This window comes from Cnephaeus nilssonii, assembly GCF_951640355.1.
Source record: "Cnephaeus nilssonii genome assembly, chromosome: 12".
Taxonomy (NCBI): Eukaryota; Metazoa; Chordata; class Mammalia; order Chiroptera; family Vespertilionidae; genus Cnephaeus; species Cnephaeus nilssonii.
Genome location: NC_137083.1, coordinates 76,845,100 through 76,871,694, shown reverse-complemented (window position 1 = coordinate 76,871,694; position 26,595 = coordinate 76,845,100). Strand labels below are relative to the sequence as shown.

The window sequence follows — 26,595 nt, the reverse complement described above, 5'->3', positions numbered from 1 at the left end:
CCTGCTGGCCATCTTGTGGTGGCCATCTTATGATCACATGGGGGTGGCCATCTTGTGCAAGTGAGTGATGGTCAATTTGCATATTACCTCTTTATTATATAGATAGTCAAGTTTTTTAAGCAACCCAAATGCCCATCAATAGATGATTGGATAAAGAAGAGGTAGCACTATATACAATGGAATATTGGCTATAAAAAGAATGAAATCTTACCATTTGCACAACATGGATTGATCTAGAGGATATTATGCTAAGTGAAATAAGTCAGACAGACAAAGACAAATACCATATAATTTCACTTATGAAATTTCACTGTGAAATCTAAAGAACAAAACAAACAAACAAAAACAGATTTATGGATACAGAGAACAAACTGAAGGTTGCTGTTCTTGGTCTTTTGATTCTGTATCAATGTGAGAATTGGCTAATAAGGTACTAAGAAAACTCTGCTGAGATTTTGATTGGAATCACATTGAAATTAGGTATAAATTTGGAGGGTGATGACGTCTTTACAAAACTGAGTCTTCCCTTCCTAGACAGGTGCATATATTTCCATTTATTTAGATATTCATAAATATTTTCCAATAATGACTTATGTTTATTAATGACTTGACTGTCTAGAATTAGTCCTAGCTAACTTTACTCCTATTTTTTGCTATTATAAATGGTTTAAAAAGAAAAAAAAATTTCTTTTTAAAAAATCAGCAAGGAATTACTTTGCCTCATATAAAGTTATTCAAAGGTAAGCCAAACATGGGCATGTTCTGTTGTGCTATAGAAGGCCAGGCTCCTTGGGTCTTCCTCTTGCACCATGGCTCTGACTTATCCTCCTGGCCATAATCTGGCTCCTCCAGCTGGAGGGATGGGGGTCCTGGTCCCAGGAGGAAGGAATGGATTGGGAGAAGGAAGGAGAGAATGCCGTCAAGACTGACCACTTTATCTCTAGGAATGCTTTTTGCCTTAAAGTCTGATTTTAACAGAGCTGTACCAATTTATTTGTTATAAATGTTTTCCATCCTATTACTCTCAATCTTTCTGAATCCTTGTTTTAGACATGTTTCTTGTAAATAGTACATGGGTGAAGTTTAAAAAATACAGTGGACCAACAACTCTAGATGTTGGGAATGGGTTTGCTCTTGGCTCATTCTCCACTGCCTCCCAACCAAGGGAAATTTATTGGAATAACTAAGCGAGAAGCTGGGAGCAACAACCTAAGTTTATTATCATCACTGCTCAAGAGGGGACATGAAGTGGGGCAGGATGGTGGAGGTGTGCAAGAAATGGGTGAGAGGCACTGTGAGGGTTGGTGGAGCAGGGCCGTGGCTGTGGCCCTGGCTGTGGGGCAGGACAACTGGGGCCACTGGAGGGTCTCATTTCCTTGGTCTGGCTCTTATTCCAGGAGTCAGATGCAGGGACATGGGTGCAGAAGGAACTCCAGGCATGAGTATTCAGGAGAGGCAGGGCTAGATTTTACTTGCTCCCAGCAGTGGCTTCTGGTCTTTTTTCTAAGTGAGGAAGAGGAAGAGAAAGAGGATGAGGAGGAGGAGGAGGAGGAGGAGGAGAGCCAACCCAGAGGGGGAGAGGAAGCACAAATTCTCTCCTCAAAGGCAGCTTAGTTCTGGAGCCAACCAGATCCGTCCTCATCCTCATGGTACCAAATGCAAAGGGTCCCAAAGTCCCACCATGGATATGGACTTCCCTGGCTTCCTGGGGTCTTTGGCCTGGGGGCCACGTGGTCAGGGACAGTGGCTCTCTGGGCTGGGACACCACTGGGGTAGAAAGACAGGCATGATGTTCTTGGGACTCACTGTCACGGGGCCTTTTCTCTTGCCCAGCCATCCACTCTCCATTCTATCTCCTAGCTGCATAGCCTCCTGCCCCAAACACACAGACACATATGTTAGGGACTCACCTCCTTGGGTTGGAATCTTCTCCAGCAGTACAGAAACATGGGGGTCAGAGAAGTCAGAAACAGCAGAACCCAGATACTCAACTGCATGGCCTTAAGGCCAATGGTCAGGGCCTGAGAACAGAGGGGCAAAGCTGCAGGCCCCAGAGTGACTGTTGCCATCTGTGATCTATCCCTAGCCTCATCACCGACACACAGACACCCTCCACCCTGTCATCCCAAGTCTGTAGGGGGCTGGAGACAACCGAGGAAGGAGCGCTGTGTGCGGCGGGGTCAACAGGTCTAGTGTACAAGAGCACCCAGAGGTCCCTCTTCTTGAGCCTCAGCATCCTCATCTGAACAGGGATAGGCCTGGGCTATGATTTGGTTTCCCAACTGCCCCGAACTTGACAAGACCCAGGGAAAAGGTGCATTCATGCCTTTGCAGCACCGCACACACTGGCGATATTGATTCACTTATTGTTGTTTCAGTGTTTGTGTCCCCACTAGGCTGTGATATCCACAACCGCAGGAACTGTTTCTGTTTGTTCAGCACCATCATCTGTGGTGACAGTAGTCAAGCTTAGTGCAGAAGAGGTGACACTGTTTTGGATGGACAGTCTTCTTGTTGCTCACTCTCTGCGCTGCTCCTCTCCCTTGCCCACCTACCTTGCCCAGGTCCAGGTAGAACAGGCACAGGCGCTGCCTGTTGGCTTCTTCAGGAGTGCTGGTGGGGGGCGCGGTAGGCGCCCAGGAGGGGGGGCCAGTACAAAATCCCTGTTCGAACGAATAGCTTAATTCCTGGAAATAATAAGCCCCAGTGTAGATGGCTGCAATGGCTGTGGCGAAAGCTGCCAGGGCGAGCAGGGTCCTCAGCAGGGCCTGGGATGAAGAGGAGACAGGAAGACCTCGTGATTCAGTCTCCCTTGGGGATCAATGGGGGAGTGGGGGGTTCAACGGGGTGGGTGGGAGATTTGGGGTGGCCTCCAGCTTCTGCCCTTCCCTGAACTCACCAAGCAGGTGCCACCCCATTTCTCGTAAATGAAGCAAATGACTCCAGCCAGCACAGCCTGGGGAAAGATGGGACACATAAGCCCTTCTAGCTGCCTGTGTCTCTGTCCCTCTGTAACTCTCACAGGTAGAGCTGGCCCTGCCCCAGAACATATGTGGGCCGGGAGTTTTGAGCTAAGCTAGTGCGGGAAGGTAGCAGTGAGGGTGTGGAGGCCTGGATGACTCCTCAGGCTGCAGGACCCTCTGTTTTAGTGACATTAAAGGTGCTAGTGGTCAAGCCAGGTGTGAACCCTCTCTTCTTTCTCCAAAGCCTTTCTCTTTAAGCCACACCAGTGCTTTCTGCAAGTTCATGTGGAAGACCTGGGCTGTTGGAGAAGCTCTCAGTTCAGGATGAGTCTGCCCTGCCTCAGGTTGGCGCCTGTCCCCACATTGCTCTGCTCCTGAGTTCATGGAACAGGAAATCTGGTCCATCTGGTGGATAGATGATGACTTTGGCCCCTCTTTCAATAAGTACGTTTTGCTGTTATTTTGTGAGTGTGTATGAGTTTGCCAAAAGGCTTCAATCCCACCATGACCTGCCCACCAAGCTGCCACTGCAGATCGCACCCTCTCCCATCTGTTGACATTAGCCATTGTCCTTCAATGACACCCACATGGTCCCCGTGGTGCAGAACCTGCAGAGGGCACTGTGAAAGGACTAGGAGGTGCCCTTCTTTGTGGGCCTACACCCTGCAGCACAGGATGCCTCCCCATTTCTATGCAAGTGTCTGAAGATTAGCTCGGGCCTAGATCCTTAGTTTATATTTGCTGTTGAAAGTGAGGAGAGGCATCTTTAAAAACATTTTTTTAAAAAAATTATTGATTTTAGAGAGGAAGGGAGAGGGAGAGAGAGAGATAGAAACATCAATGATGAGAGAGTCATTGATTGGCTGCCTCCTGCAAGTCCCACACTGGGGATCAAGCCTGCAACCTGGACATGTGCCTGGTTAGGAACCAAACCATGACCTCCTGATTCATAGGTCGACACTCAAACACTGAGCCATGCCGGCGGACTGGTTCTTTTCTCATCTGTAGAAACAGGGGATCGGCCTCGAGAACGTAGGGTCTTTTGGGTTGCCAACATTCCACAGTACCACATTGATGGTGGCGGTATTGATGGTGTTGGGCAGTCCCTTCTGACAGGTCCACCGACCTGCCCGCCATCCTCTGGCCCCACTCACCACAACCCCTGTCCAGATGCCAGCGACCCTTCTGGCCATGGAATACGGGTAATTGTCGGAGAATGTGATGCAGCCAAGTCCTCCCAGGACCCCACTCATCAGCCCCAGCACGATCTGCACCACCTGAAAGATGAAAAGCTTGAGAACCTGGCCCCCAAGTCTCAGAGAAGCTTTAAGGACCTGCTGCTCCAGGTGTTCACTGTGAGAACCCCATACAAGAGAAAGAGAGGAAGGTAGAGAAAGAGAGGTGATGGAGGGACAGGAGACAGAGGGAGGGGTGCCGGCCATGCTGCGTCTGGCCCAGGGGAGAGGCTGGGCTCGGAGTTCCACAGGCTGGGACTTTCAGTGGTCAGCTCTCTAGCCCACAGTGTACCCTACCTACAGTTTTCACTGGGAAGGCCAGTTAGTGATGAAGAAAGCTAGAAACAGAGCAGGGGAATGAATTTCTAGGCATTAGATACAACAGACTCGATGTCCTATTCAGATTGAGGCTGCAGAGAGTGAGCGTGGCAAGAGAGGGCATCTCTCCTTTCCTGATATAGGGGTCTGGGTCCTCCCCTGTCCCCCGCCCCCCCAGCAGCCTTGCTCACTGAGGAGGCCACGAGCAGCCGTCTGTGTCCTGGGGTCCAGGGGGCGGTGTTGGGGGCAGAAGGCCATGGCAGGCAGCTCAGATTCAGCACAGGCTCCTGGTGGATGTGCACATTGATGTGGGTGGGCTTGGGGGCCCCAGGGGCCTCCTCACCCCCTTCTGCTGTCCCCATGGTCATGGACATCTGGCTGGAAGAAAAGTTGGCAGGTTTTCACAGATTCCACTGGAGTTGGGGACTGGCGGAGGCCCCTCTGCAGGGGTGAGGGGTGTTGTGGCAGGGCAGCCCTGGAACCTCCCCCTTCATCGCAGATCTGCTCTGTCCCCCTGTCTTCCTCCCAGGACCTTAGTGTCTGGACCAATCAGTGATCAGTACCTGCCTCCCTCCCCTCTCCCCTCTCTGCTCCCTTGGCGCCATCGCGGGCCCCCTCCCCACCCTCTCCCCCCCCCCCCCGCCCCCGCTCTGGCTCCTCTCTCAGCCTTTTCCCAGGCCTTCAGGCTGCAGGACAGAACCCCAGTCTCTGCTGCCTGTGGAGCTTCCGTTGCTGCAGCTGGGCCTGGGGACACACCTCAGCCCCTCAAAACCTCCCTCTCCACCAGTGGCCACTCAGCCAACCGTGTGGGGTCTGGTGAAGCGCCTCCACCCCAGGGAAGAACTGCATTGTGGGTGAAGGTGGAGTTAAAAGGGCAGACTGACTTGGCGTCAAACAGGGACACAGGTGGCATCCACTTTTGCCACCTTCCTGGAGTCACATTCTCTATGTCATTGTTATTCTCTCCTTCCCTCCCTCCCTCCCAGCAAGTTCTGAGGGGTGAGGCTGCAGAGGCTGTGAGGGACATTAGGATGGAATTTCCCTGGAGAGGGGTCCTGTGAGCAGGTCTGTGGGAAAGGGCTGGGGCTGGGGATTGCCTCACCTAAGCTTCCCAGGAATTGGAAGCTAGCAGAGCAGGGAGGCCAGGAGGAGCTGAGCGCTGAGACCAGGCTGAAGGAGAGGAAGGTGATGGAGCAGAGCTGAGCGGCAGAAAGGAGTGGCAGGAAGGAGCAGCAGAAAGGGGGTGGTTGGGCTTTAGCAAGCAGTTTCCTGGCATCCAGCTGGGACAAAGGGGCTCCTCTGGGGTTTTCCAGGGTTGAGTGGATCATCAGGAGCCAGATGGCTTTGCCTGTGCTGTGGATGTGTTCGCCCCAGTGTGTGTGCAGTCTGAGTAGGTACGAGTGTGCGAGTGTGTTTGTATGTGTGTGTGTCTGTGTGTGCTCTGCTGTCTCTAGCCATCTGCTCAAGACAGAACCCCCCAAGAAGGGCCCCAGCTGTTTTCTGGGAAGTTGTGATGCTGAAGGTCAGATCCTATCTTCTCTCCCCTTTCTGTCAGCTCTTCTCCCTCCCACTCGAAAGCAGGACCTCAAGTCCAGGCCAGCCTCTCCCAGCCCTGCTCTGTGGGGTGCCGGCCCCCAGGGGACAGAAGGTGAGCAGGGCCCTTACAGCCCAGGTGGCCCCTAACTGCAGGATCTCTGTCTCTCTGAGTCCCCCAGACCAATCTCTAAAGCCCCATTCTGTTTCACAGGATGCCATTCTCTCCCCATTCCTGGTTCCCATAGAATTGGCTGGGAGGGAGGGGGGCTATGCCTGGCATGTGCCAGTGCCTCAAGCCTTTATTCTGGGTGGGGTGGCTGAGGCTCAGGCGGTTGGGTGGTAAAAGATTCCTCCAGAGTGGAGGCCAAAGTGGAGGGCTCAGGATGTGGCCTGGTCCTCCCTTCCCCGCTCCAGGGGATCCTGGTCCCCTCTCCCCAGCTCCAGGGGATCCTGGTCCTCTCTCCCCAGCTCCAGGGGATCCTGGTCCCCTTTCCCCAGCTCCAGGGGGAGCTGGCAGCAGGGAAGAGCCCATAGCCTGGAGACAAGGTGGTGTGGGTGGGGAATCTTCATGGGGCTGGTCTGGTTTGGAGGAAGAGCAGGGGGCTAGGCTGATCTAGGAGTTGTTGTGGAATGGGATACCCAGGGGGCTCAGAGGGAGCTGGAGCTGAGGCATATTCAAGGCTGCGACAGGATGCTGGCACCCGGGCCTGCAGGGAAGTTGTTGGAATCCGGGCTGGACTCCCTTGCGTGCATCAGTGAAAAAGTTGGAAGCTCCTTGTGTGTCTGCAGAATTGTCAACCACCTGTACTTTATACTTTAAAGGAGGCCAGGTAGGCAAGAGTGGACCAGCTCTCAAAAGCACATAGATACAAATGGGAAGACTTTAGGAATCCTGTGGTTGCTGCTGTTGAATAATATTACGATAGAAACAGTGATCCTTAAGTAGGATGTCTGCTAGAATCACCCACAGAGGATTTCTTTTGTAACTAGGCAAGTTGATCCTAATGTGCATATGGAGAAGTAATCTAGCAAAAATGGTTGTGGAAAAAAATAATATTGGGGGGGTTGTTGTGAAATAGCTCAACTAAATATTAAACTCAATAGTCATAATTAAAATTTTGGTCATGGTGCATGACTCATCAGACACATCAATGGGTAGAATATCAAGATTAGAATAAACCTGAATTCCTATGACAATTTCATTTTTGTTCAGGGAGCATTTTATTTTATTTTTTAAAATAATTTTTATTTTTCAACTATAGTTGACATATAATATTATATTAGGTTTATAACATAGTGATTAGACATTTATATAATTTATGAAATGATCATTCCAATAGGTCTAGTATCCATCTGACACCATATGTAGTTATTATAATAGAATTATTATTTTAAAATTTCACCTTAAACATTTTTAATTGATTATAGAAACACCAATGAGAAAGAAACATCAATTGTCTGCCTCCTGCATGCCCCCAGGGATCGAGCCTGCAACCTGGACATGTGCCCTAACCGGGAATCAAACTGTGACCTCCTGGTTCATGGGTAGACCCTTAACCACTGAGCCACGCCTACTGGGCTATTACAATATTATTGACTCTATTCACTATGATATACTTTACATCCCTGTGACTGTTTTTATAGCTGGCAATTTGCATATCTTAATCCCTTCCAGTTTTTCACTCATTTCCCCTGCCCCTTTTCCATCTGGCAACCATCAAAATTTTCTCTGAATCTATGAGTTTGTTTCTGTTTTGTTTATTGATTTTGTTTTTTTAGATTCTATATATACATGATATAATATAGCATTTGTTTTTCTCTGTCTGACTTATTTTACTTAGCACAGTACCCTCTAGGTTGATCCATGTTGTTGTAGATGGCAAAATTTCATTATTTTTTTACTAGAGGCCAGGTGCATGAAATTCATACACGGGGCGGGGGGGAGGGGGCATTGGTCCCCTCTGCCTGGCCTGCGCCCTCTAATAGCTCACCTGCCTGCCTGCCTGATTGCCCCTAACCACTCTGCCTGACTTCCTGATCGCCCCTAACCGTGGGTGGCTGCCTGGGCCTGGGGCCATCCCTCCCTCCCTAGCAGCCTTGGATGGGCAGGTGGCTGCCTAGACTGGGGTCTGTCTCTCCCTCACTCCTTCGCAGCCTTGGGCAGGCAGCTGCCTGGGCTAGGGTCTGTCCCTCCCTCCCTCCCTCGCAGCCTTGGGTGGGCGAGTGGGTGTCTGCAGCCCCGGCTTGGTCCAGAAGGATGGAAGGAGGTCTGGAACGATATCTGGCCTATCTAATTAGCATATTACCCTTTTATTATATAGGATTTCTGAGTAATATTCCATTGTGTATATGTACCATCTCTTCTTTATCCATTTGTCTATCCATGGACACTTAGATTGCTTTCATATCTTGGCTATTGTAAACAATGCCACAATGAACATAGGAATGCATATGTCTTTTCAAATTAGTGTTTTGGGTTTCTTTGGGTAAATATCTAGAAGTGGAATTGTTAGATTTTTCTTTGTCTCTTGTGATAGCCTTTGTTATAAGACTTTGTAGGTATTACTACTCCAGCTTTTTAAAATTGCCATTTGCATGAAATATCTTTTTTCATTCGTTTACTTTTAGTTTGTGTGTGTCTTTCAATCTGAAGTGAGTATCTTGTAGGCAGCATATGTATGGGTCTTGTTTTATTATCCATTCAACCACCCTATGTCTTTTGATTAGAACATTTAATCTATTTATATTTAAAGTAATTACTTATAGGTATGTAGTTATTGCCATTTTATTATTCATATTTTTTAATCTTTTTGCTTCTTCTCCTTGAAGAAGTTCCTTTAAGATTTCTTGTAATACTGGTTTGGTGGTGATAAACTCCTGAAGCTTTTTCTTGCCTGGGAAGCCCTTTATCTCTCCTTAATTCTAAATGATAGCTTTACTGGAAGAGTAATCTTGGTTGCAATTCCTTTCTTTTCATCACTGAATATTTTGTGCCAATCCCTTCTGGCCTGCAAAGTTTCTGTTGAGAAGTCGACAGTCTTATGGGAGCTCCCTTTAATGTAATTCACTGTTTTTCTCTTGCTGCTTTTAAGATTCTCTCTTTGTCTTCAACCTTTGGCATTTTAATGATGTGTCTTGGTGTGGGCCTCTTTGGGTTTCTCTCATTTGGGACTCTCTGCTTCCTGGACTTGTATGTCTATTTCCTTCACCAAGTTAGGGAAGTTTTATTTTTTAAATATTTTTATTGATTTCAGAAAGGAAGGGAGAGGTAGAGAGAGATGGAAATATCAATGATGAAAGAGAATCATCGATTGGCTGCCTCCTGCATGCTCCCCTTTGGGGATCAAGCCTGCAACCCAGGCATGTGCCCCGACAGAATTGAACCCAGGACCCTCCAGTCCACAGGCCAACACTCTATCCACTGAGCCAAACCAGCTAGGGCTAAGTTAGGGAAGATTTTTTGTCATTATTTCTTCAAATATGTTCTCAATCCCTTGCTCTCTTGTTTCCCTATGATATGAATGTTATTATACTTGATGCTGTTCACAGGTCCCTTAAACCAGTGGTCGGCAAACTCATTAGTCAACAGAGCCAAATATCAACAGTACAATGATTGAAATTTCTTTTGAGAGCCAAATTTTTTAAACTTAAACTTCTTCTAATGCCACTTCTTCAAAATAGACTCACCCAGGTTGTGGTATTTTGTGGAAGAGCCACACTCAAGGGGCCAAAGAGTTGCATGTGGTTCGCGAGCCACAGTTTGCTGACCACTGCCTTAAACTATCCTCATTTTAAAAAATTCTTTTTTTCTTTTTGCTGTTCTGATTGGGTGTTTCCTGATACCTTGTCTTCCAAATCACTGATTTGATCCTCTGCTTCATCTTATATACTGTTGATTCCCTGTAACATATTCTTCATTACAATTATTGTATCTTTCATTTCTTACTGATTCTTTTTTATGTTTTCTATCTCTTTTTTAATGTTTTGTAACCCTTTGTTAAAGTTCTCACTAAGTTCATTGAATATCATTGTAAACAGTGTTTTGAACTCTGTATCTGCTAACTTGCTTGTCTCCATTTTGTTTAGTTATTTTTCTGAAGTTTTGTCCTGTTCTTTCATTTGGAACATGTTTCTTTATGTCCTCATCTTGACTGCCTCCTTGTGTTTGTTTCTATGTATTAGGTAGAGCTGCTATGTCTCCCAGTGTTGGTAGAATGGCCTTATGAAATAGGTGTCCAGTGGGGCCTAGTAGGGCAATCTACCTGGTCGCTTGATCCAGGTGCTCCAGGAGTATTACATTGTGTGGGCTGGGTGTGCCCTCCTATTGTAGTTGAGCCTTTATTGCTGTTGGCATGTCAATGGGAGGGATTGACCCTCACACTGATTGACTGTGAGGACTGGCTGTGACTATAGCTGAGTTGCTGTTGTGCAGAGGCTGATATCATGGAGCAGGATTTACTTTAGTGAAGCTCTGGTGCCTGCAAAGTCCTCCCTCTTGGTGTGTCATTTGTGGAGGTTGTTGTGTGGTGCTCTAGTGTGGTCTGAGCTGGCCACCAGGCTTGTTGGTTCTGGGGCCTCTTGGGAGGGGCTCTGGTTCAGGCAAGGTCAGTGGCTGCCTGTGCCCTACCCAGGGCCACCTGTTATGAGCTACAAAGTGACCTACAGGTAGTTGCTGCTTTTGCTGAGATTGGAGGTGCCTGGGAGGGCTAAGCTATGAACCAAGACTGGCTGCCACTAGTGCCAAGCTTGGGTTTGCTTAGTAAGAGATACAGGGCATGCTTGGTCATTCAAGTTGGGTGGGGGTCTCAGGGAATCACCAAGATGTGGCGAATAGCATGAACCAGGTTGATGGAGACTCAGATATGGTACCCACTTGCTGGCTCTGTGGGTGGGGGTCTCAGTAAAGGAACAATGGCCTCTGCCAGCAGTTCTGTATGGGAGAAAGCTGCCCCTTTAGCCCTTGCCCTGAAGCTAGATAATTCACTTCATCCCTGTATATCCCTCACTTTTTTTTATTGAGGTATTATATGTGTACATATCTTACCTTTACCCCCCCCACCCCACACCCACACATGCCCTCACCCCCCAGAGTTTTGCGTCCATTGTTTATGCTTATATGCATGCATACAAGTCCTTCATTTGATATCTTATCTACCCCCTCTCCCTAACTTTCCCCCTGTAATTTGAAAGTCTATTTGTTGCTTTAATGTCTCTGTAACTATCTTTTTGTTCATCAGTTTATAATGTTCTTTATTATCCATAAATGAGTGAGATCATGTGGTATTTTTCTTTCACTGACTGGCTTATTTCACTTAGTATAATATTCTCCAATTCCATCCAGGTTGCTGCAAATGATGAGAATTCCTTCTTTTTTATGGCAGCATAGTATTCCATTGTGTAGATGTACCACAGTTTTCTGATCCAGTCATCTGCTGACGGGCACCTAGGCTGTTTCCAAATCATAGCTATTGTAAATTGTGCTGCTATGAACATGGGGGTGCATATATCTTTTCTGATTTGTGTTTCTAGTTTCTTTGGATATATTCCCAGGAGTGGGATTACTGGGTCAAATGGGAGTTCCATTTTCAGTTTTTTGAGGAAACTCCATACTGTTCTCCACAGTGGCTGCACCAGTCTGCATTCCCACCAGCAGTGCACGAGGGTTCCTTTTTCTCCGCATCCTCGCCAACACTTGTCGTTTGTTGATTTGTTGATGATAGCCATTCTGACAGGTGTGAGATGGTACCTCATTGTTGTTTTGATTTGCATCTCTCGGATAATAAGTGACTTTGAGCATGTTTTCATGTGTCTCTTGGCCTTCCTTCTGTCTTCTTTTGAAAATATTCTGTTTAGGTCCGTTGCCCATTTTTTTATTGGATCATTTATCTTCCTTTTATTAAGTTGCATAAGCTGCCTGTAGATGTTGGAGATTAAACCTTTATCAGTGCTAGCATTTGCAAATATGTTCTCCCATGCAGTGGGCTTTCTTGTTGTTTTGTTGATGGTTTCTTTTGCTGTAAAAAAGCTTTTTATTTTGATGTAGTCCCATTTGTTAATTTTCTCTTTAGCTTCCATTGCCCTAGGGGCAGTGTCAGTGAAAAAGTTCTTTTGGCATATGTCTGAGATTTTGTTGCCTGTGGATTCCTCTAGTATTTTTATGGTTTCCCGTCTTATGTTTAAGTCCTGTATCCATTTTGAGTTTATTTTTGTGTATGGTGTAAGTTGGTGATCTAGTTTCATTTTTTTGCATGTGTGTGTCCAATTTTCCCAACTCCATTTATTGAAGAGACTGTCTTGATTCCATTGTATGTTCATGCCTCCTTTGTCAAATATTAATTGAGCGTAGTGGTTTGGGTCGATATCTGGATTCTCTATTCTGTTCCATTGATCTATATGTCTGTTCTTGTGCCAGTACCAGGCAGTTTTGAGAACAGTGGCTTTGTAATACAGCTTGAAATCTGGTATTGAGATCCCTCCTACTTTATTCTTCTATCTAAGGATTGCTGCGGCTATTCGGGGTCTTTTTTTATTCCAGATGAATTTTTGGAGAGTTCTTTCTAGGTCTGTGAAATATGCTGTTGGTATTTTGATGGGGAGTGCATTGAATCTGTAGATTGCTTTGGGTAGTATGGACATTTTAATGATGTTGATTCTACCAATCCATGAACATGGTATGTTCTTCCATCTGTTTACGTCTTCCTCTATCTCTTTTTTCAGTGTCCTGTAGTTTTCCGCGTATAGGTCTTTTACCTCCTTAGTTAAGTTTATTCCTAGGTATCTTAATTTTTTTGGTGCGATGGTAAATGGGATTTCTTTTTTAGTCTCTTTTTCTTTAAGTTCACTATTGGTGTATAGAAATGCAATAGATTTCTTGGCGTTAATTTTGTATCCCGCTACATTGCCGAATTCATTTATTAAGTCTATTAGTTTTTTGATGGAATCTTTTGGGTTTTTTACGTACAATATCATGTCATCTGCAAATAAGGACAGCTTCACTTCTTCTTTTCCAATTTGGATGCCTCTTATTTCTTCTTCTTGCCTAATTGCGGTAGCTAATACTTCCAGTACTATGTCAAACAGGAGTGGTGAGAGTGGGCATCCCTGTCTTGTTCCTGTTCTTAGGGGAAATGGTTTTAGTTTTTGCCCATTGAGTATGATGTTTGCTGTGGGTTTATCATATATAGCTTTTATTATGTTGAGGTATGATCCTTCTATTCCCACCTTGTTGAGAGTTTTTATCAAGAAAGGGTGTTGGATTTTGTCAAATGCTTTTTCTGCATCTATTGATATGACTATGTGGTTTTTATCTCTCAATTTGTTTATGTGATGTATCACATTTATTGATTTGCGGATATTGTACCATCCTTGCATTCCTGGGATAAATCCTACTTGGTCATGATGTATAATCTTTCTGATGTATTGCTGGAGCCGATTTGCTAGGATTTTGTTGAGGATTTTGGCATCTATGTTCATGAGGGATATTGGTCTGTAATTCTCTTTCATTGTGTTGTCTTTATCTGGTTTTGGTATTAGGGTGATGCTAGCTTCATAGAAGGAGCCTGGAAGTGTTCCTTCCTCTTGAATTTTTTGGAATAGTCTGAGGAGGATAGGTTTTAGTTCTTCCTTGAAAGTTTGGTAAAACTCTCCTGTGAAGCCGTCTGGCCCCGGGCTTTTGTTTGCCGGAAGCTTTTTGATGACTGCTTCAATTTCGTCCATAGTTATTGGGCTATTGAGCTGTTTAGATTCTTCCTGATTGAGTTTTGGAAGGTTGTATTTGTCTAGGAATATGTCCATTTCCTCCAGGTTGTCCAGTTTGTTGGAATAGAGTTGTTCGTAGTATTTTGTAACAATCCTTTGTATTTCGTCAGGGTCTGTTGTTATTTCACCTCTTTCATTTCTGATTTTGTTTATTTGGGTCCTCTCTCTTTGCTTCTTGGCGAGCCTGGCTAGAGGTCCATCAATCTTGTTTATCTTTTCAAAGAACCAGCTCTTGGTTTTGTTGATCTTTTGTATTGTTTCTTTTGTCTCTATGTCGTTTATCTCCGCTCTGATCTTTATTATTTCTTTCCTTCTGCTTACACTGGGCTTTTCTTGTTGCTCTCTCTCTAACTCTTTGAGTTGTTTGGTTAGGTAATTTATTACCATTGTTTCTTGTTTTTTTGCAGTAGGCTTGTAGAGCTATGAACTTCCCTCTCAGGACTGCTTTCGCTGTTTCCCATAGATTTTGGATTGTTGTGTTTTCATTGTCATTTGTTGCCATGATGTTTTTTATTTCTTCCTTGATGTCTTTGGTAACCCAGTCATGGTTTAATAGCATGCTGTTTAGTCTCCATGTGTTTGATTTCTTTGGGTTGTTTTTATTGTAGTTGATTTCCAGTTTTATGCCACTGTGATCTGAGAAGAAGCTTGATATGATTTCTATCTTCTTGAATTTGGAGAGACTTTGCCTATGTCCTAACATATGGTCTATCTTTGAAAATGTCCCATGTGCACTTGAGAAGAATGTATATTCTGTGGCTTTGGGATGAAATGTTCTGAAGATGTCGATTAATTCCATCTGGTCTAGTGAGTCATTTAGGATTGATGTTTCTTTGCTGATTTTTTGTTTAGAGGATTTGTCCAATGGTGATAGTGGGGTATTGAAGTCTCCTACTATAATTGTATTGCTGTCAATCTCTCCTTTGATATCTTCCAGGAGTTTTTTAATGTATCTTGGTGCTCCTGTGTTGGGTGCATATATGTTTACCAGAGTTATTTCTTCTTGTTGGATTTCTCCTTTTAGTATTATGAAGTGGCCTTCATTATCTATTGTTATGTCCTTCACTTTGAGATCTAATTTGTCAGATATAAGTATTGCTACCCCAGCTTTTTTTTTTCATTTCCATTTGCCTGGAAAACCTTTTTCCAACCCTTTACTCTCAGTCTGTATGCGTCCTTTTTTTTGAGGTGGGTTTCCTGTAGACAGCAGATATATGGGTTTTGTTTTCTTATCCAATCTGTTACCCTGTGTCTTTTGATTGGGGCATTCAATCCATTTACATTTAAAGTTATTATTGATAGGCACTTATTTGTCACCATTTTTATTCTATACCCCTGTGTTCCTTCTTTGCTTCCTATTTCTTTCTTTCTTTTTTTTTTTTTTTTCAGCAGATCCTTTAGCATTTCTTTCATTGCTGGTTTGGTGGTGATAAACTCCCTTAGCCCTTTTTTGTCTGTGAAGCTCCTGATTTCACCTTCAATTTTGATTGATAGCCTTGCTGGGTACAGTATTCTTGGATTGAGACCCTTCCTTTGCATGACTTTGTATATTTCATTCCATTCCCTTCTGGCTTGATGAGTTTCTGTTGAGAAATCAGTTGCTAGTCTGATGGGGGTTCCTTTGTATGTAACTGTCTGTCTCTCTCTGGCCGCTTTTAAGATTCTTACTTTGTCGTTGGTGTTTGCCAACTTAATTATAATGTGCCTTGGCGTCGGTCTTTTGGGGTTCATTTTGCTTGGAACTCTGTGAGCTTCTTGGATTTGTGTGAGTTTTTTCTTCCCTATATCAAGGGAGTTTTCTGTTATTATTTCTTCTAACAGGTTTTCTATTCCTTGCTCCGTTTCCTTTCCTTCTGGTACCCCTATTATCCTTATGTTGTTTTGTTTTGTGTTATCCCGAAGTTCCCTTAGGCTCTCCTCATGCTTTCTAATTTTTGTTTCTAGAAGCTGTTGTAATTGGGTATTTTTTTCCATCTTGTCTTCTAGCTCACTTATGCGGTCCTCTGCTTCTTCTAGTCTACTCTTGATGCTTTCTATTGAGTTCTTTTCAGCAGCAATGTCATTTTTCATTTCTTCTTGGTTCTTCTTCATTTCCTCTTGGTTCTTACTCATATTGTCGAATTTGTCTTCCATCCTTTTCAGCCACCTTATGACCATTTCTCTGAATTCTTTCTCCGATAGGTTGTTTGCCTCTAGTTCGTTTACTTCCTTTTCTGGTGATGCCTGCTTCTCTTTCCTGGGGGGGCTAATTCTTTGTTTCCCCCTGGTCTCTCTTCTCCGGATGTCTGGTTATATAGTTCTCTCTCTCCGGCGTTGATTTAAAGGTACAAAATACAACACAACCAGGCACAACACACAAGGCACTAAACAGAATTGTATTCACGATATTAATAACCTCCAATAAAGGTAACCACCAGAGAAAGCCAAATTAGGGAATAGGAGTGGAAGTAAAAAGAAAGAACAAAAAAAAAAAAAAGAGTGTGAATCTGAACTTGGGAGAAGTGCAGTAAGAAAAAAGAAAAGAAAAATGAGTAAGAGAGGCAAGAACAATACTAAGAGAGAAAAGGGGAACAAACTATATATATGGGGAGTAGACTCCACTAGAACAATCACTAAACCCAGCAAATTCCAGCAACACGAGCCTGGAGATTAATACCAACTGCAACAGTAACTCTTATCAAGTGAGGCAAGAGAAAACAAAAGTAATAAATAATAAAAAAAAGCAAACAATAGAACCAACCAAACAAACAAAAAGTATAATCAAAACAATCTCATAAAAAAAGCATAAAAATTCAATCTAATCAACATTCAAGCAAACAACAACAAAAGGCCAGAGAGAAAAATAATTTTTTAAGGGGAAAGGTTAGGAGGAGAGTGATGGCAAAATGTTAGCGTTGAGATAGGGTAAGGGAAAGATGCAAATAGAATGTAGGACACTAATCCCAAAATAAAAGAAAGAGAAAATCTAATGACATTTAAAAAAAAAAAGTAAAATAATAGCAATAATAATGCTGATTGAAAATAAAAATGTAATAATTAAAAAGGTGAAAATCGAGGAAAAAGGAAAAAAAATTTTTTTTCTTAAGTAAAGATGCAAAAAATGAAAATAAAAAAATTAGAATAAAAAAATTGAAAAAAAAATTGAAAAAAGAATTAAAAATTAAAAAATAGGAAGACTAAAATGTGCAGTAGCGGCTGTCATTCACTTCCTCTTTTATTCTGTTTGGTATGCCTGTTTCCCAGTCTGGGCGGTATTTCAGTTCAGCTTCGTTCCTCTGCTCCTCCGTGTTGTAAGCCAATCCTGCTTTTTAAGCCGGACGTGTCTTAATTTCTCGTATTTATTTTTGATTACACCAGAGACAATTAGCGTTTCAGCCCCTGGGTGGCAGTGTTTCTGAATTGACTTCTGGGCCTCTCTAGCTTTTTTTTTTTTCTCCCCCCTCTATGGCACTCACTACTGGTTTGTGGAGGTGTGTGCCTCACAGCTGCCTCTCCGATGGTCACACCCAGCTCTGTTCCCAGGTTCCGAAAAAAAACAACCTCCCCTGCAGTCTTCCAGGGTTTTTCCACCTGGGCTTTCCTATGCGTTGGGCTTAGTAAGCAGAGTCGGAAAGAGCCCAAGTGTGCGGACAGTGGGTCTGTGCGCCAGACTAAGGAGCCCGCACTCCTTTGAAAATTCTTAGTCTGATCCTCCTCGTCAGATTAAAATGAGTTGATTTTAAGAGGACACTTCAGTTAGCAACTCAGAGTACCCCCTTCCACATTCACGGATCGCGGCAGCTCCAACTGCCGCTGGTTTTTCTAGGCACAGACCTCCTGGTTCCCGCCGGTCCCGCGGCTCGCGCGCTTCCCTCCCACCGCGGGGATTAGAAACCACACCTTATTTCAGGCGAAATCTGACCTTTCCGTGGTTCAGTGAAGGGTTCCTTTGAAACCGAATGTTTGCGCCGATAGGGGACCGGTGTTCTGGTGCTCGCAGCTGTTCAGTGTTTGCAGTTGTCGCGGAAAGTCAGGTTTCCAATAAAATCCTCCTTTCCTTGCAAGATGGCGAGGCGCCCGGTGAGCCCGCAGCTCCGGGAGGGAACCCAGCCCCTGTCAATGCTGTCTCTATGTGGTCTCCACTTATGTCCTTGGTTATCAGAGTTCTCTCCAACTAGTCTTCAATTGATTTTTCAGGAAGTTTTTCTGTATTTTAGTTGTAATTCCAGTTTGGTCCTGTGAGAGTGTCAGTGTAGCTTCCACTTAATCCGCTGCCATCTTGGAATCCTCTCTGGTTACATTTATTCTATCCCTCACTTTTTGAGCTGGTGCCCCAGCACTGGAGCTCAGAGTGAGTCAGAGTAAGTCTATGCACAGGCCCTTTAAGAAGAACTGCATGGGGCTTCAGCAGCCTCCATCTCCCTTAGTCTCAATCCCCGCTGGTTTTAACAGCCAGAAGTTATGGGGACTTCTCTTCTCAGCACTGGAACCCTGGGATTTGGGTCCTGATGTGGGGCTGGGACTCCTCACTCCTCAAGGGGAACATCCACGGCTAAGATATCCCTCTTGCCGGAGGTCTTATCCAGAATCTAGAAGCATTCAGGAATCTGGAGAAGGTGCTGAGGTAAATTAATCAAGAGTCCAGAGATGAAACATCAACTTGGAAGGCATTTTGGGGAGCCAGAGAAGACTTAGCTAAAGAAACCAAGTCCTCCTGTCTCTCTGGACCCCTTGCTTTTTATTAACACAAATTATCCTAAAGCAAGGTAGATATACATATCAAAGGTAAGTTTGGTATACAGTAGGCATTGTTAGATTGGGGGAACTGCCTTTGGCTATTCAGGTGTTTGGCCAGCAGGAGGCAATAACATGTAGATTGAAATGCCCTCAGCTGTCTGGCAGCAAGCAATCATCTATGCAAATCTTTAGGTGTGAGGAAATGCCCTTAGCCATTTCCAACAGGCAATAACATGTAGATTCAGCTCTGCTGAATACCCAAGATCCATCAACCTTTTGATGAAACTTCTTGCATTTATGACATGCTGGAATTAGCTTCTGGCACCCTCTGGATTTTAAACTGCCACATGTGGGTGTGGGACCAGCCCATCTGTGTCTTTGCCCCTCCTACTAGTCTCGATGTGGCTTCTTCTGTACATCCTTATATAGGACTTCCATTCAGCTAGACTTCAGGTGGTTCTGAATGATGGTTGTTCTGTAGTTTAGTTGTAACTTTGGTGTGGACGTGGGAGGAGGCGGGTGCAGCCTTTACATATGCCACTGTCTTGAACAGAAGTCTCCCAAATAGCAGAAAGGATTTCTTGATGCTAATGAGAAGCTACATGAATTGGTGGGCAATTGATCTAGACTGGACATAGAGAAAATGGAAATGAATATGATTCACTAACCCATTTCAGAGAAACTTGAGTCCAGGTTCACACAGGGACAGGCACAAAGATGTTCATTACAACAGCAGGTTAGAGGCAACAGGGTGCCCATCACTTTGTCAACAAAAGGACTGGCAACAAATCCAGTGCAAATGGGTGTCCTCAACCAGGGGTGTGGTGAAAGGAGAAACTTTATTTTGAAGAACAGCTTGCAAAACAGGGAAGTGCAGCATCTGGTGGAAACCGAAAGTGAGCTCTCAGGGGAGCATTTAAATCGATGGAAGAAAGATGATATATTCCACAGACAGAACATACCCGTCAGATGTTAACCATCTGAAAAAAAGAAACCCAACTCATATCTTCCAACTGACAAGAAATAGTTCTGATGGATCAACATCACTGAAAGCCTAAAACCACTTAGAAAACACACACAAACGAATTCCTTTATCATCTTGAAACGGGACATTCTTTTTAAGTATGATGCAACACCCCCCCCCCCCCAAAAAAAAAGATGGAAAACTTTGATTGCATGAAAATATAAGCGAGGTCAAAAAATGAATCACAGATTGTAAAGAAATATTTGTAACTCATGTCACAGATGGTAATTTTTTTGAACACACAATAAAACTCCTATACAGACCAAAACAAAAAGTAAACTGAGGAGGAAACAGGGTATGAATGGAGCACTCACAACAGAAGAATGAAAATGAAAATGGCTCTTAAACATATGAAGAGATGACCAACCTCACTCATCACAAGATAACCACAGATTAGTCACAGAAAGCAGCTCAGAGGTTGCCTAGGGCCAGGGTTGGGGGTTGATTGGAGAGGGGACCATTAGGGAACTTTTGCAACATAGAAATGCTCTATATCTTTATTGTTGTTGTGGTTTCACAAATGTACAAATTTGTCAAAAGTAGTTGATATATACATTTAGAAAGGAGCGTTTTATTGGATAAAACTGATTAAAATCTATAATGCAATGTAATTTTCCTGATATATAGTGGAAAAAGATTCAACAGTTTGCTGACACCTTGTGCTGGCCATGGGCAGGGGCAGTGAGCACTGTTGACTTTGCTTCTGCATGGGGATTGCATGCACATTCCCATTGACTTGCCAATTCCATGATGTTTGTGAGAAAAAATAAATGACTATCTATAGGGGAGTGCTTAAAAAATTATGATGCATTCAGACAATGGGATGCTATGCAGCTATACAAATGAGTGAAGAAGCATGTAGACTGATGCAGGATTATTTTGAATTGGTTCGGGGAACAAATCATTGTGCAATATAGTGTGTGTAGTATCCTGCCCTTTGTGGGGAAAGAACATTTTTACATGCTTTTATATGCAAAAAATGTCACTGTAGAAAATGCCATCTGAAAGGCAACTAGGTGGCTGTGAGAGAAAGAAGGGAGAGAGGGTCTTAAAGGTATACCCTTTCATGTCTTTTGAAATTTTTAACCACATGAAACTATTATGTTTAAACACACAGTTGACTCTCAAACAATGTGGGGTGGGGGTAGGAGCGCTGATCTCTGGTGCAATTGAAAATCCACATATAATTTTTGACTCCACAAAACTTAACTAAGAGCATACTATTGACTAGAAACCTTACCAATAACAGAAGCAGTCAATGAACACATATTTTGTACACTACATATATTGTATATGCTCTATTTTTACAATAAAATAAGCTAAAGAAAAGGAAATGCTATTAAGAGAATCATTAGGGAGAGAAAATACATTTACAGGGTTAATTGAAAAATACATTCTGAGTATGGGTGGACCCATGCAGTTCAAACCCTGGTTGGTCAAAGCTCAGGTGCACATACTAACTCACTGAAATAAATAATACAGATTCCTTTCTTTGTCCAACCCAAGACCCAGACAAACTGTGTTAGGCCATTCTGGGGAGAGGCCCAGGAAAATATGTGCAGAGCTCCCGAGACGATTTGCGTTTGCAGCCCAGATCAAGGTCACTGTGACATTGATGCTGGCACTGGGAAGGCCCTTGGGATCTTGATAAAGAGGCTGTTTCCTCTACTTTTCTTCATGCAGTGTATTCCTTGTTATCTCACCCAGTTGCCAGACCTCATTTCTGTACATCTTCTCCCCAACAGGCAGGATGGCCCAAAGCATGGTGACTGTGAATGGGGTCGACGTGGCCTCTGTGCTGTCCCAGCCCACCCACATCAACATCCACATCCACCAGGAATCATTTTTGACACAACTGCTAAAAGCTGGGGGCTCCCTGAAGGAGTTCTTCATTGGCCCTCGGGACACTGGCCCTCTCACGCCCAGGATAAACTATGGACCACTGGCAGGAGGGGTAAGAGTGGGCTGGAGAGGCAGGCAAGCCAGGTGACAAGGACAGTAATTCTCCTTCTTCAATAGGATGCAAAAAAGGAAATGGGTCGAGTTCCCACGAGGACTAACTATTTGTATCCCATCTTGTTTGGGTAAAGAAGGTTTGGAAGTTTCTCCATGGAGATTTAGATGGAAAGGAATGAAGGAACTCTACTTTGGTGCAGCGGGGCAGTCCAAGCCAGAGGTCCGGGTGGGGACTGGGGGAAGATCCCTGAAGTTGTTCATTTTAATTGAACCTCTATGGGCTGAGGCCTGCAGAGAAGGCCACGTGATAGGCACTTTGGGAGAGAATCCTGGGGCTATACAACTTGAAAATGCTCAGCACCCACCAAAGGATCAGGCAACTACAGAAATGCCTAGAATTAAAGGTAGATCAGGTGATGTCCTTGGGAGGCAGGGAGATGTCCTGCAGGAGTTGGCACCTGACTTAGACCTTGCATGGAGAAGAAGTGGGTTTAGACAGATAGAGGTAGAAAAGGAACTGTAGGTGAAGAGAATGGCCAGAGCAAAGAAGCCAGAGTGCACAGGGCAAGTTCTGGCAGAGTAAAGAGAATGGTTCAACTGAGAATGTAGACCACAGGGCTGAGAGCCCGAGTGACAGGTGAGGAGCCCATCCTGAATCAGCTTCAATAGCAGAAGGGCTGTGGGTGGATTCTGAGCAGGAACCTGGGCTTTAGGCTGCCTCACAGCCAGGAACTGTCCAGGCAAGAAGTGTGGAAGATCTGCATCTGTGTGGTCATGGCAGCAATGACGAGGAAAGAGCAGAGTCCAAATCCTTTGTGGATGGGATCTCCACGACTTGGGAGTGAATAGTCTTGGATTACATGGGAGGGGAGGAGTCTAAGAACATGCTGAGACTTGGAATGTGGGTGACCAGGAGGTTGGAGCCCTGGAAGTCAGGAGAGGCAGGCATTGGGAGTGGAGTGGGGTGTGGGATTCAGATGTGACAATTCTGAGATGCTGGCAGGGCATGCAGGCGGTGATTTACAAGATGCTGTGATAATTGGGTTCTCCAGGAAGCAGACATGAGTCGGAGTTAGGTGTGCATAGGTTTATTGGGGTCCAACCACCTATGAAACAAAAAGAGAGGGAGCAGATTGGGCAGGGGGAGGCATCAGACCATGGTGTAGGCCTGACAGGTCTCTGCCAGCCCAGTGGGCAGCTGGGGAGCACAGACTGCCCACTACTTAGTTCCCTGCTAGGTGGAAATGGCTCTGCACTACCGCCTTGCTTAACCATGGTCTGTGATTGTGCCTTTGGCAGCAAAGGATGAGGGGACCTGAAGGAGCTGACCCCTGTAATCTGTGAGTCAACCACACTCCTTTCTTACAGGGGTCTTTACAGCCCTAGACAGGATTATGGAATTCCCAAGGGAAAACCATCAGGTGGTATGACAAAGTGTGGTGTTTAGGAAAAAGAAATGAAGGACAAAAGCCTAGCATATCAGAAGGATTGGGGAGAACCAGGACATGCTGCCTCATGGATGTTAAGGGAACAGAACCTTCCAGAATCACAGCTACAGAGAGGTCAGGACAGAGGAAAAGGAGAGGAAAGGCACCTAGTAGGAGCTGGGTGGCTGCTCCTGGGTACTTGGGCTCATTGGAAGGCGTCTGACTTTTTCCCTGTCTTGCAGGTGACCCAGATATTGCTGGGGGCTGTGAGCTGTGCCTTTGGAGTGTTTCTGTACTTTGGGCCCTGGACTGAGCTGCGTGGCTCAGGCTGCGCCTTCTGGACAGGGTCTGTGGTGAGTAAGGAAGCGATTGTGAGCTCAGTGGGGGGGCAACTGGTTATGGGCCAGGAGAGAAATTCCTTTGGGTCTGAGTCAGATTTCGGGGAAGAGACCAACAACCCTGAGTCCAAATGCCCTTTGCCAAGAGGAAGCTTCTTAGGGGGTGAACAAAACCCTCCCACTCTCCATTTTTCTCGTTAAGGCAATGTTGGGAAGGGTGGGACAGTTGTATGGAGTCCGGTCCATCTGCTAGGTGTGTTTGCCTGTCCTTTGGATCATGTTTCAAACTGCCTGTTGTGGAGACTGTTGGGGGAAGGGTGGTGTCAGAGATCGTTTCAGGAGAGTAACTAAGAGGCCTTTTCTGGTGTCTTCTCTCAGGCTATTATAGCAGGAGTTGGGACCATTGTCCATGAGAAGTGGCGGAGCATACTTTCAGTGAGTCGGGCTCCCATTGCCCCACCTTATCCCCGGCCCCCTTCTGGTTTTCTGCTCCTCTCCCCTTTGGGTCCCACTATCCTGAGATTTTTCCTGGAGGGCTGGGGAGGGTTTCCTGGGCCAGAAAGCTGGGGAAGAAGAGACAGGTTTGAGGCCAGGACCCCACAGCTCTGCCATCAACAGAGAAAGTCTGCATCCTGAACCTCTCTTTTCTAGGGCGGGGTGTCAGGCCTGCTCACCCTGGCTGGCACTGGCACGGCCGTGGCTGCCATTGTCCTCTGTGTGAAGAGCATAACTTGGGAAAGTGACGACCTCTTCAGCTCCCTGTGTGATCGCCCAGCCCCTGCCACCACAACCACTGATTACAAATGGAGGCGGATAAGCTACCGAAACTCAGATTGGCTGGAGGATCAGTGTAAGACCTCTATGCAGTTACTGAAGGTGAGAACGGGGAGTCCCATCTTTCAGGGACCCATCATAGCCATTTGTTCCTAAGGAACTGGGCACTGGAGGGCAGAGATGTAGGCTCTTTGAGCTTGGACCTCATCCTAGGTCTTTGGTTCAGGTTTCAGCTTAAGCTGAAGTCATTGCTCAGACCCTCCTGGCATAAATATTTCCTGAATCAAAGCTGATGAGAGGCAAAGTGGAGACCTTTAGAAGTGGGTGTCATGGGCTACTCCTCTGTCTTTTCTGGTGGGTGGGTGTTTCCGTTATCTGCTGCTACATAGCACACCTCTCTCAAATGCAGTGGCTGAAATCTACAGGTTATTACAACTTCTCACAGTCTGTGGGTTGAGTGGGCTCAGATGGGCAGTCCTCACTTGGGTTTTCTCATGAAGTCACAGTCAGGTGTCAGTTGGGGGATGAAGTCATCCGATGGCTGGACGGGGCTGGACATCCATGTTGGTTCACTCCCATGGCTCTCAGCTGGGCGCTCAGCTGGGACTGTCAGGCAGAGAGCCTGCAGTGGCTTGGGCTTCTCATAGTATGGTATCTAGGTTCCAACTCAGAGCATCTGACAGTGAGCACTCCAAGAGGCAGTAATGGAAGCTGCCAGGCCAGTTAAGGGTTGTCCTATAATTGGCATAGTGTCATTTCCATGGTATTTTATTTTATTGGTCAGAGCAATCACAGGTCCTTCCACATTGTAGGGGATAGAGAAATAGACTGTACCTCTTCATAGTGGGTGGTAAGGTCACATGGCAGACAAGCAAATGGGGTGGAATCTGCTTTGGTGGGAAGAAGTAGTTAGTTGAGCAGTCTGATTCCTTTGGGGGAAAGAGATAACTAGGTGGTACTCAGAGCAGAATCAGAGAAGTGGACTCTTGATTCTAATCTTTTTTCTTTCCTTATCTCCAGAACTTGTTCCTAGGAATTCGTATTCTGCTCCTGGCTGTCTGTGCCCTACAGGTCATTGTATCCTTGGCTTCCCTGGGCCTGGGCCTTCGAAGCTTGTGTGGCCAGAGCTCCCAGCCCATGGTAAGCTGTAAGGGAGGCACTGGGGCAGAGTGGTCCCCATCGGTGAGGCCCTGGAAACAGAGAGGAACATGGGGCCAGGAACACTGCTTCTCAGAGGTCATGCTCCACCTTCCTCAACCTCTTCACAGGGCTGGGCTTTGCCCTTGGCTATCTGGGGAATGTGACCCATCACTGGGCCCTAACCTCTCCATACCCTCATTCACTCTCATTCTCCCACTTTCCCTTCCCTGGTGTCCTAGATCTTTGTCCAGCACCCCTTCCCTTTCCCTTCTTCTCCTTCTCCTGATTTCAAGTTATGTGAAGCTGCCTCTGCTCTATCCTTTCCTCCCCAAGAGTTGACTCCCCTCTGTCTGTTTTAGGGTGAGAAAGAATCTGAGAAGAAGCTACTGGGGGAGAATTCAGTGCCGACCTCCCCCTCCAAGGAGAAGACCACGCCTGCCATGGGCCAGTGAGTGACCAGAGACCCCGCCTGGACCCCCGCTGTCCCTCCAGAGTAGCTCAGGGCCTGTGGAGACCACAGTGCACTCTCCCAGGGCCCCTCACTGCTCTGTCCCTCATACTTGTCTCTCCTTTGACCACTGTCTAGCCCCTCTTCCTTTCCTCACCATCCTCACCCCATCCTCATCCTGCCCTTAATTCAGTGAAGGCTGATTAAACAGAAACAATAATAACAAATACTTTAAAACAACAAGAATGTGGTCTCTCTTTGTTTAAGGAAGGTGTGCCATGAAAGGCCTTTCTCTGTGTTGATACGTGTGGAATTACATGAGAGCTAATCTGTGACACGGAAACGAGGTCCCAATGAGATGAAATTGAATTACATTCTGCTTTATATCCTAAGTGGCAAAACTGCTTTTTATGACATTCAATGTAAAGTGAAAATTAATCTCATATACTTAGAATTTTTTTGCCTACTGAGATTGTCTTTAGGCATCTGCAACCTTGACCTGTGGGATTTACAGAATTTTGTGAAGCATGGAACAAGATTTCCCCCTAATTTAGCTTCTTTCCTCTCCCTCCCTCCCTCCCTCCCTCCCTCCCTCCCTCCCTCCCTCCCTCCCTCCTTCCCTCCCTCTCTTCCTTCCTCCCTCCCTCCCTTCCTTCCTTCCTTCCTTCCTTCCTTCCTTCCTTCCTTCCTTCCTTCCTTCCTTCCTTCCTTCCTTCCTTCCTCCCTCCCTCCCTCCCTCCCTTCCTTCCTCTCTCCCTCCCTCCCTCCCTCCCTCCCTCCCTCCCTCCCTTCCTTCCTTCCTTCCTCCCTCCCTCCCTCCCTCCCTCCCTTCCTTCCTTCCTTCCTTCCTTCCTTCCTCTCTCCCTCTCTCTCTCCCTCCCTCCCTCCCTTCCTTGCAGCTGTATTAGTGTTGGTTCTTTCTCTGCGCGAGCGTGCGCGCGCTGCGCGCGCCTATTATCATT

General features: G+C 45.6%; 2 protein-coding genes across 4 annotated transcripts; one reads left to right on the top strand and one right to left on the bottom strand.

Annotated features, from left to right (window-relative positions):
- Window positions 1-340: 340 nt before the first annotated feature.
- Window positions 341-5,747, bottom strand: TMEM176A (transmembrane protein 176A). Of its 2 annotated transcripts, none has more exons than XM_079786064.1 (7): window positions 5,619-5,723; window positions 4,708-4,890; window positions 4,118-4,240; window positions 2,900-2,956; window positions 2,556-2,768; window positions 1,911-2,021; window positions 341-1,503 (listed from the first exon to the last, which is right to left on the bottom strand). In XM_079786064.1, the coding sequence occupies exons 2-7, from the start codon at window positions 4,888-4,890 to the stop codon at window positions 1,462-1,464; spliced, it is 729 nt and encodes a 242-aa protein (XP_079642190.1). In that variant the 5' UTR covers window positions 5,619-5,723; the 3' UTR covers window positions 341-1,461. The 2 variants fall into 2 exon arrangements, with proteins under 2 accessions (XP_079642190.1, XP_079642189.1); XM_079786063.1 differs by having other exon boundaries at window positions 343-1,503; window positions 4,708-4,894; window positions 5,619-5,747.
- A 290-nt stretch (window positions 5,748-6,037) lies between these two features.
- On the top strand, window positions 6,038-26,213 carry TMEM176B (transmembrane protein 176B). 2 transcript variants are annotated; one of them, XM_079785462.1, is made up of 7 exons: window positions 6,038-6,164; window positions 21,296-21,504; window positions 23,176-23,286; window positions 23,650-23,706; window positions 23,923-24,147; window positions 25,066-25,185; window positions 25,545-26,211. In XM_079785462.1, exons 2-7 carry the CDS (start codon window positions 21,301-21,303, stop codon window positions 25,635-25,637), a joined length of 810 nt encoding a protein of 269 aa, XP_079641588.1. In that variant the 5' UTR covers window positions 6,038-6,164; window positions 21,296-21,300; the 3' UTR covers window positions 25,638-26,211. The 2 variants fall into 2 exon arrangements, with proteins under 2 accessions (XP_079641588.1, XP_079641589.1); XM_079785463.1 differs by lacking the exon at window positions 6,038-6,164 and adding an exon at window positions 6,688-6,882 and having other exon boundaries at window positions 25,545-26,213.
- Window positions 26,214-26,595: the final 382 nt, after the last annotated feature.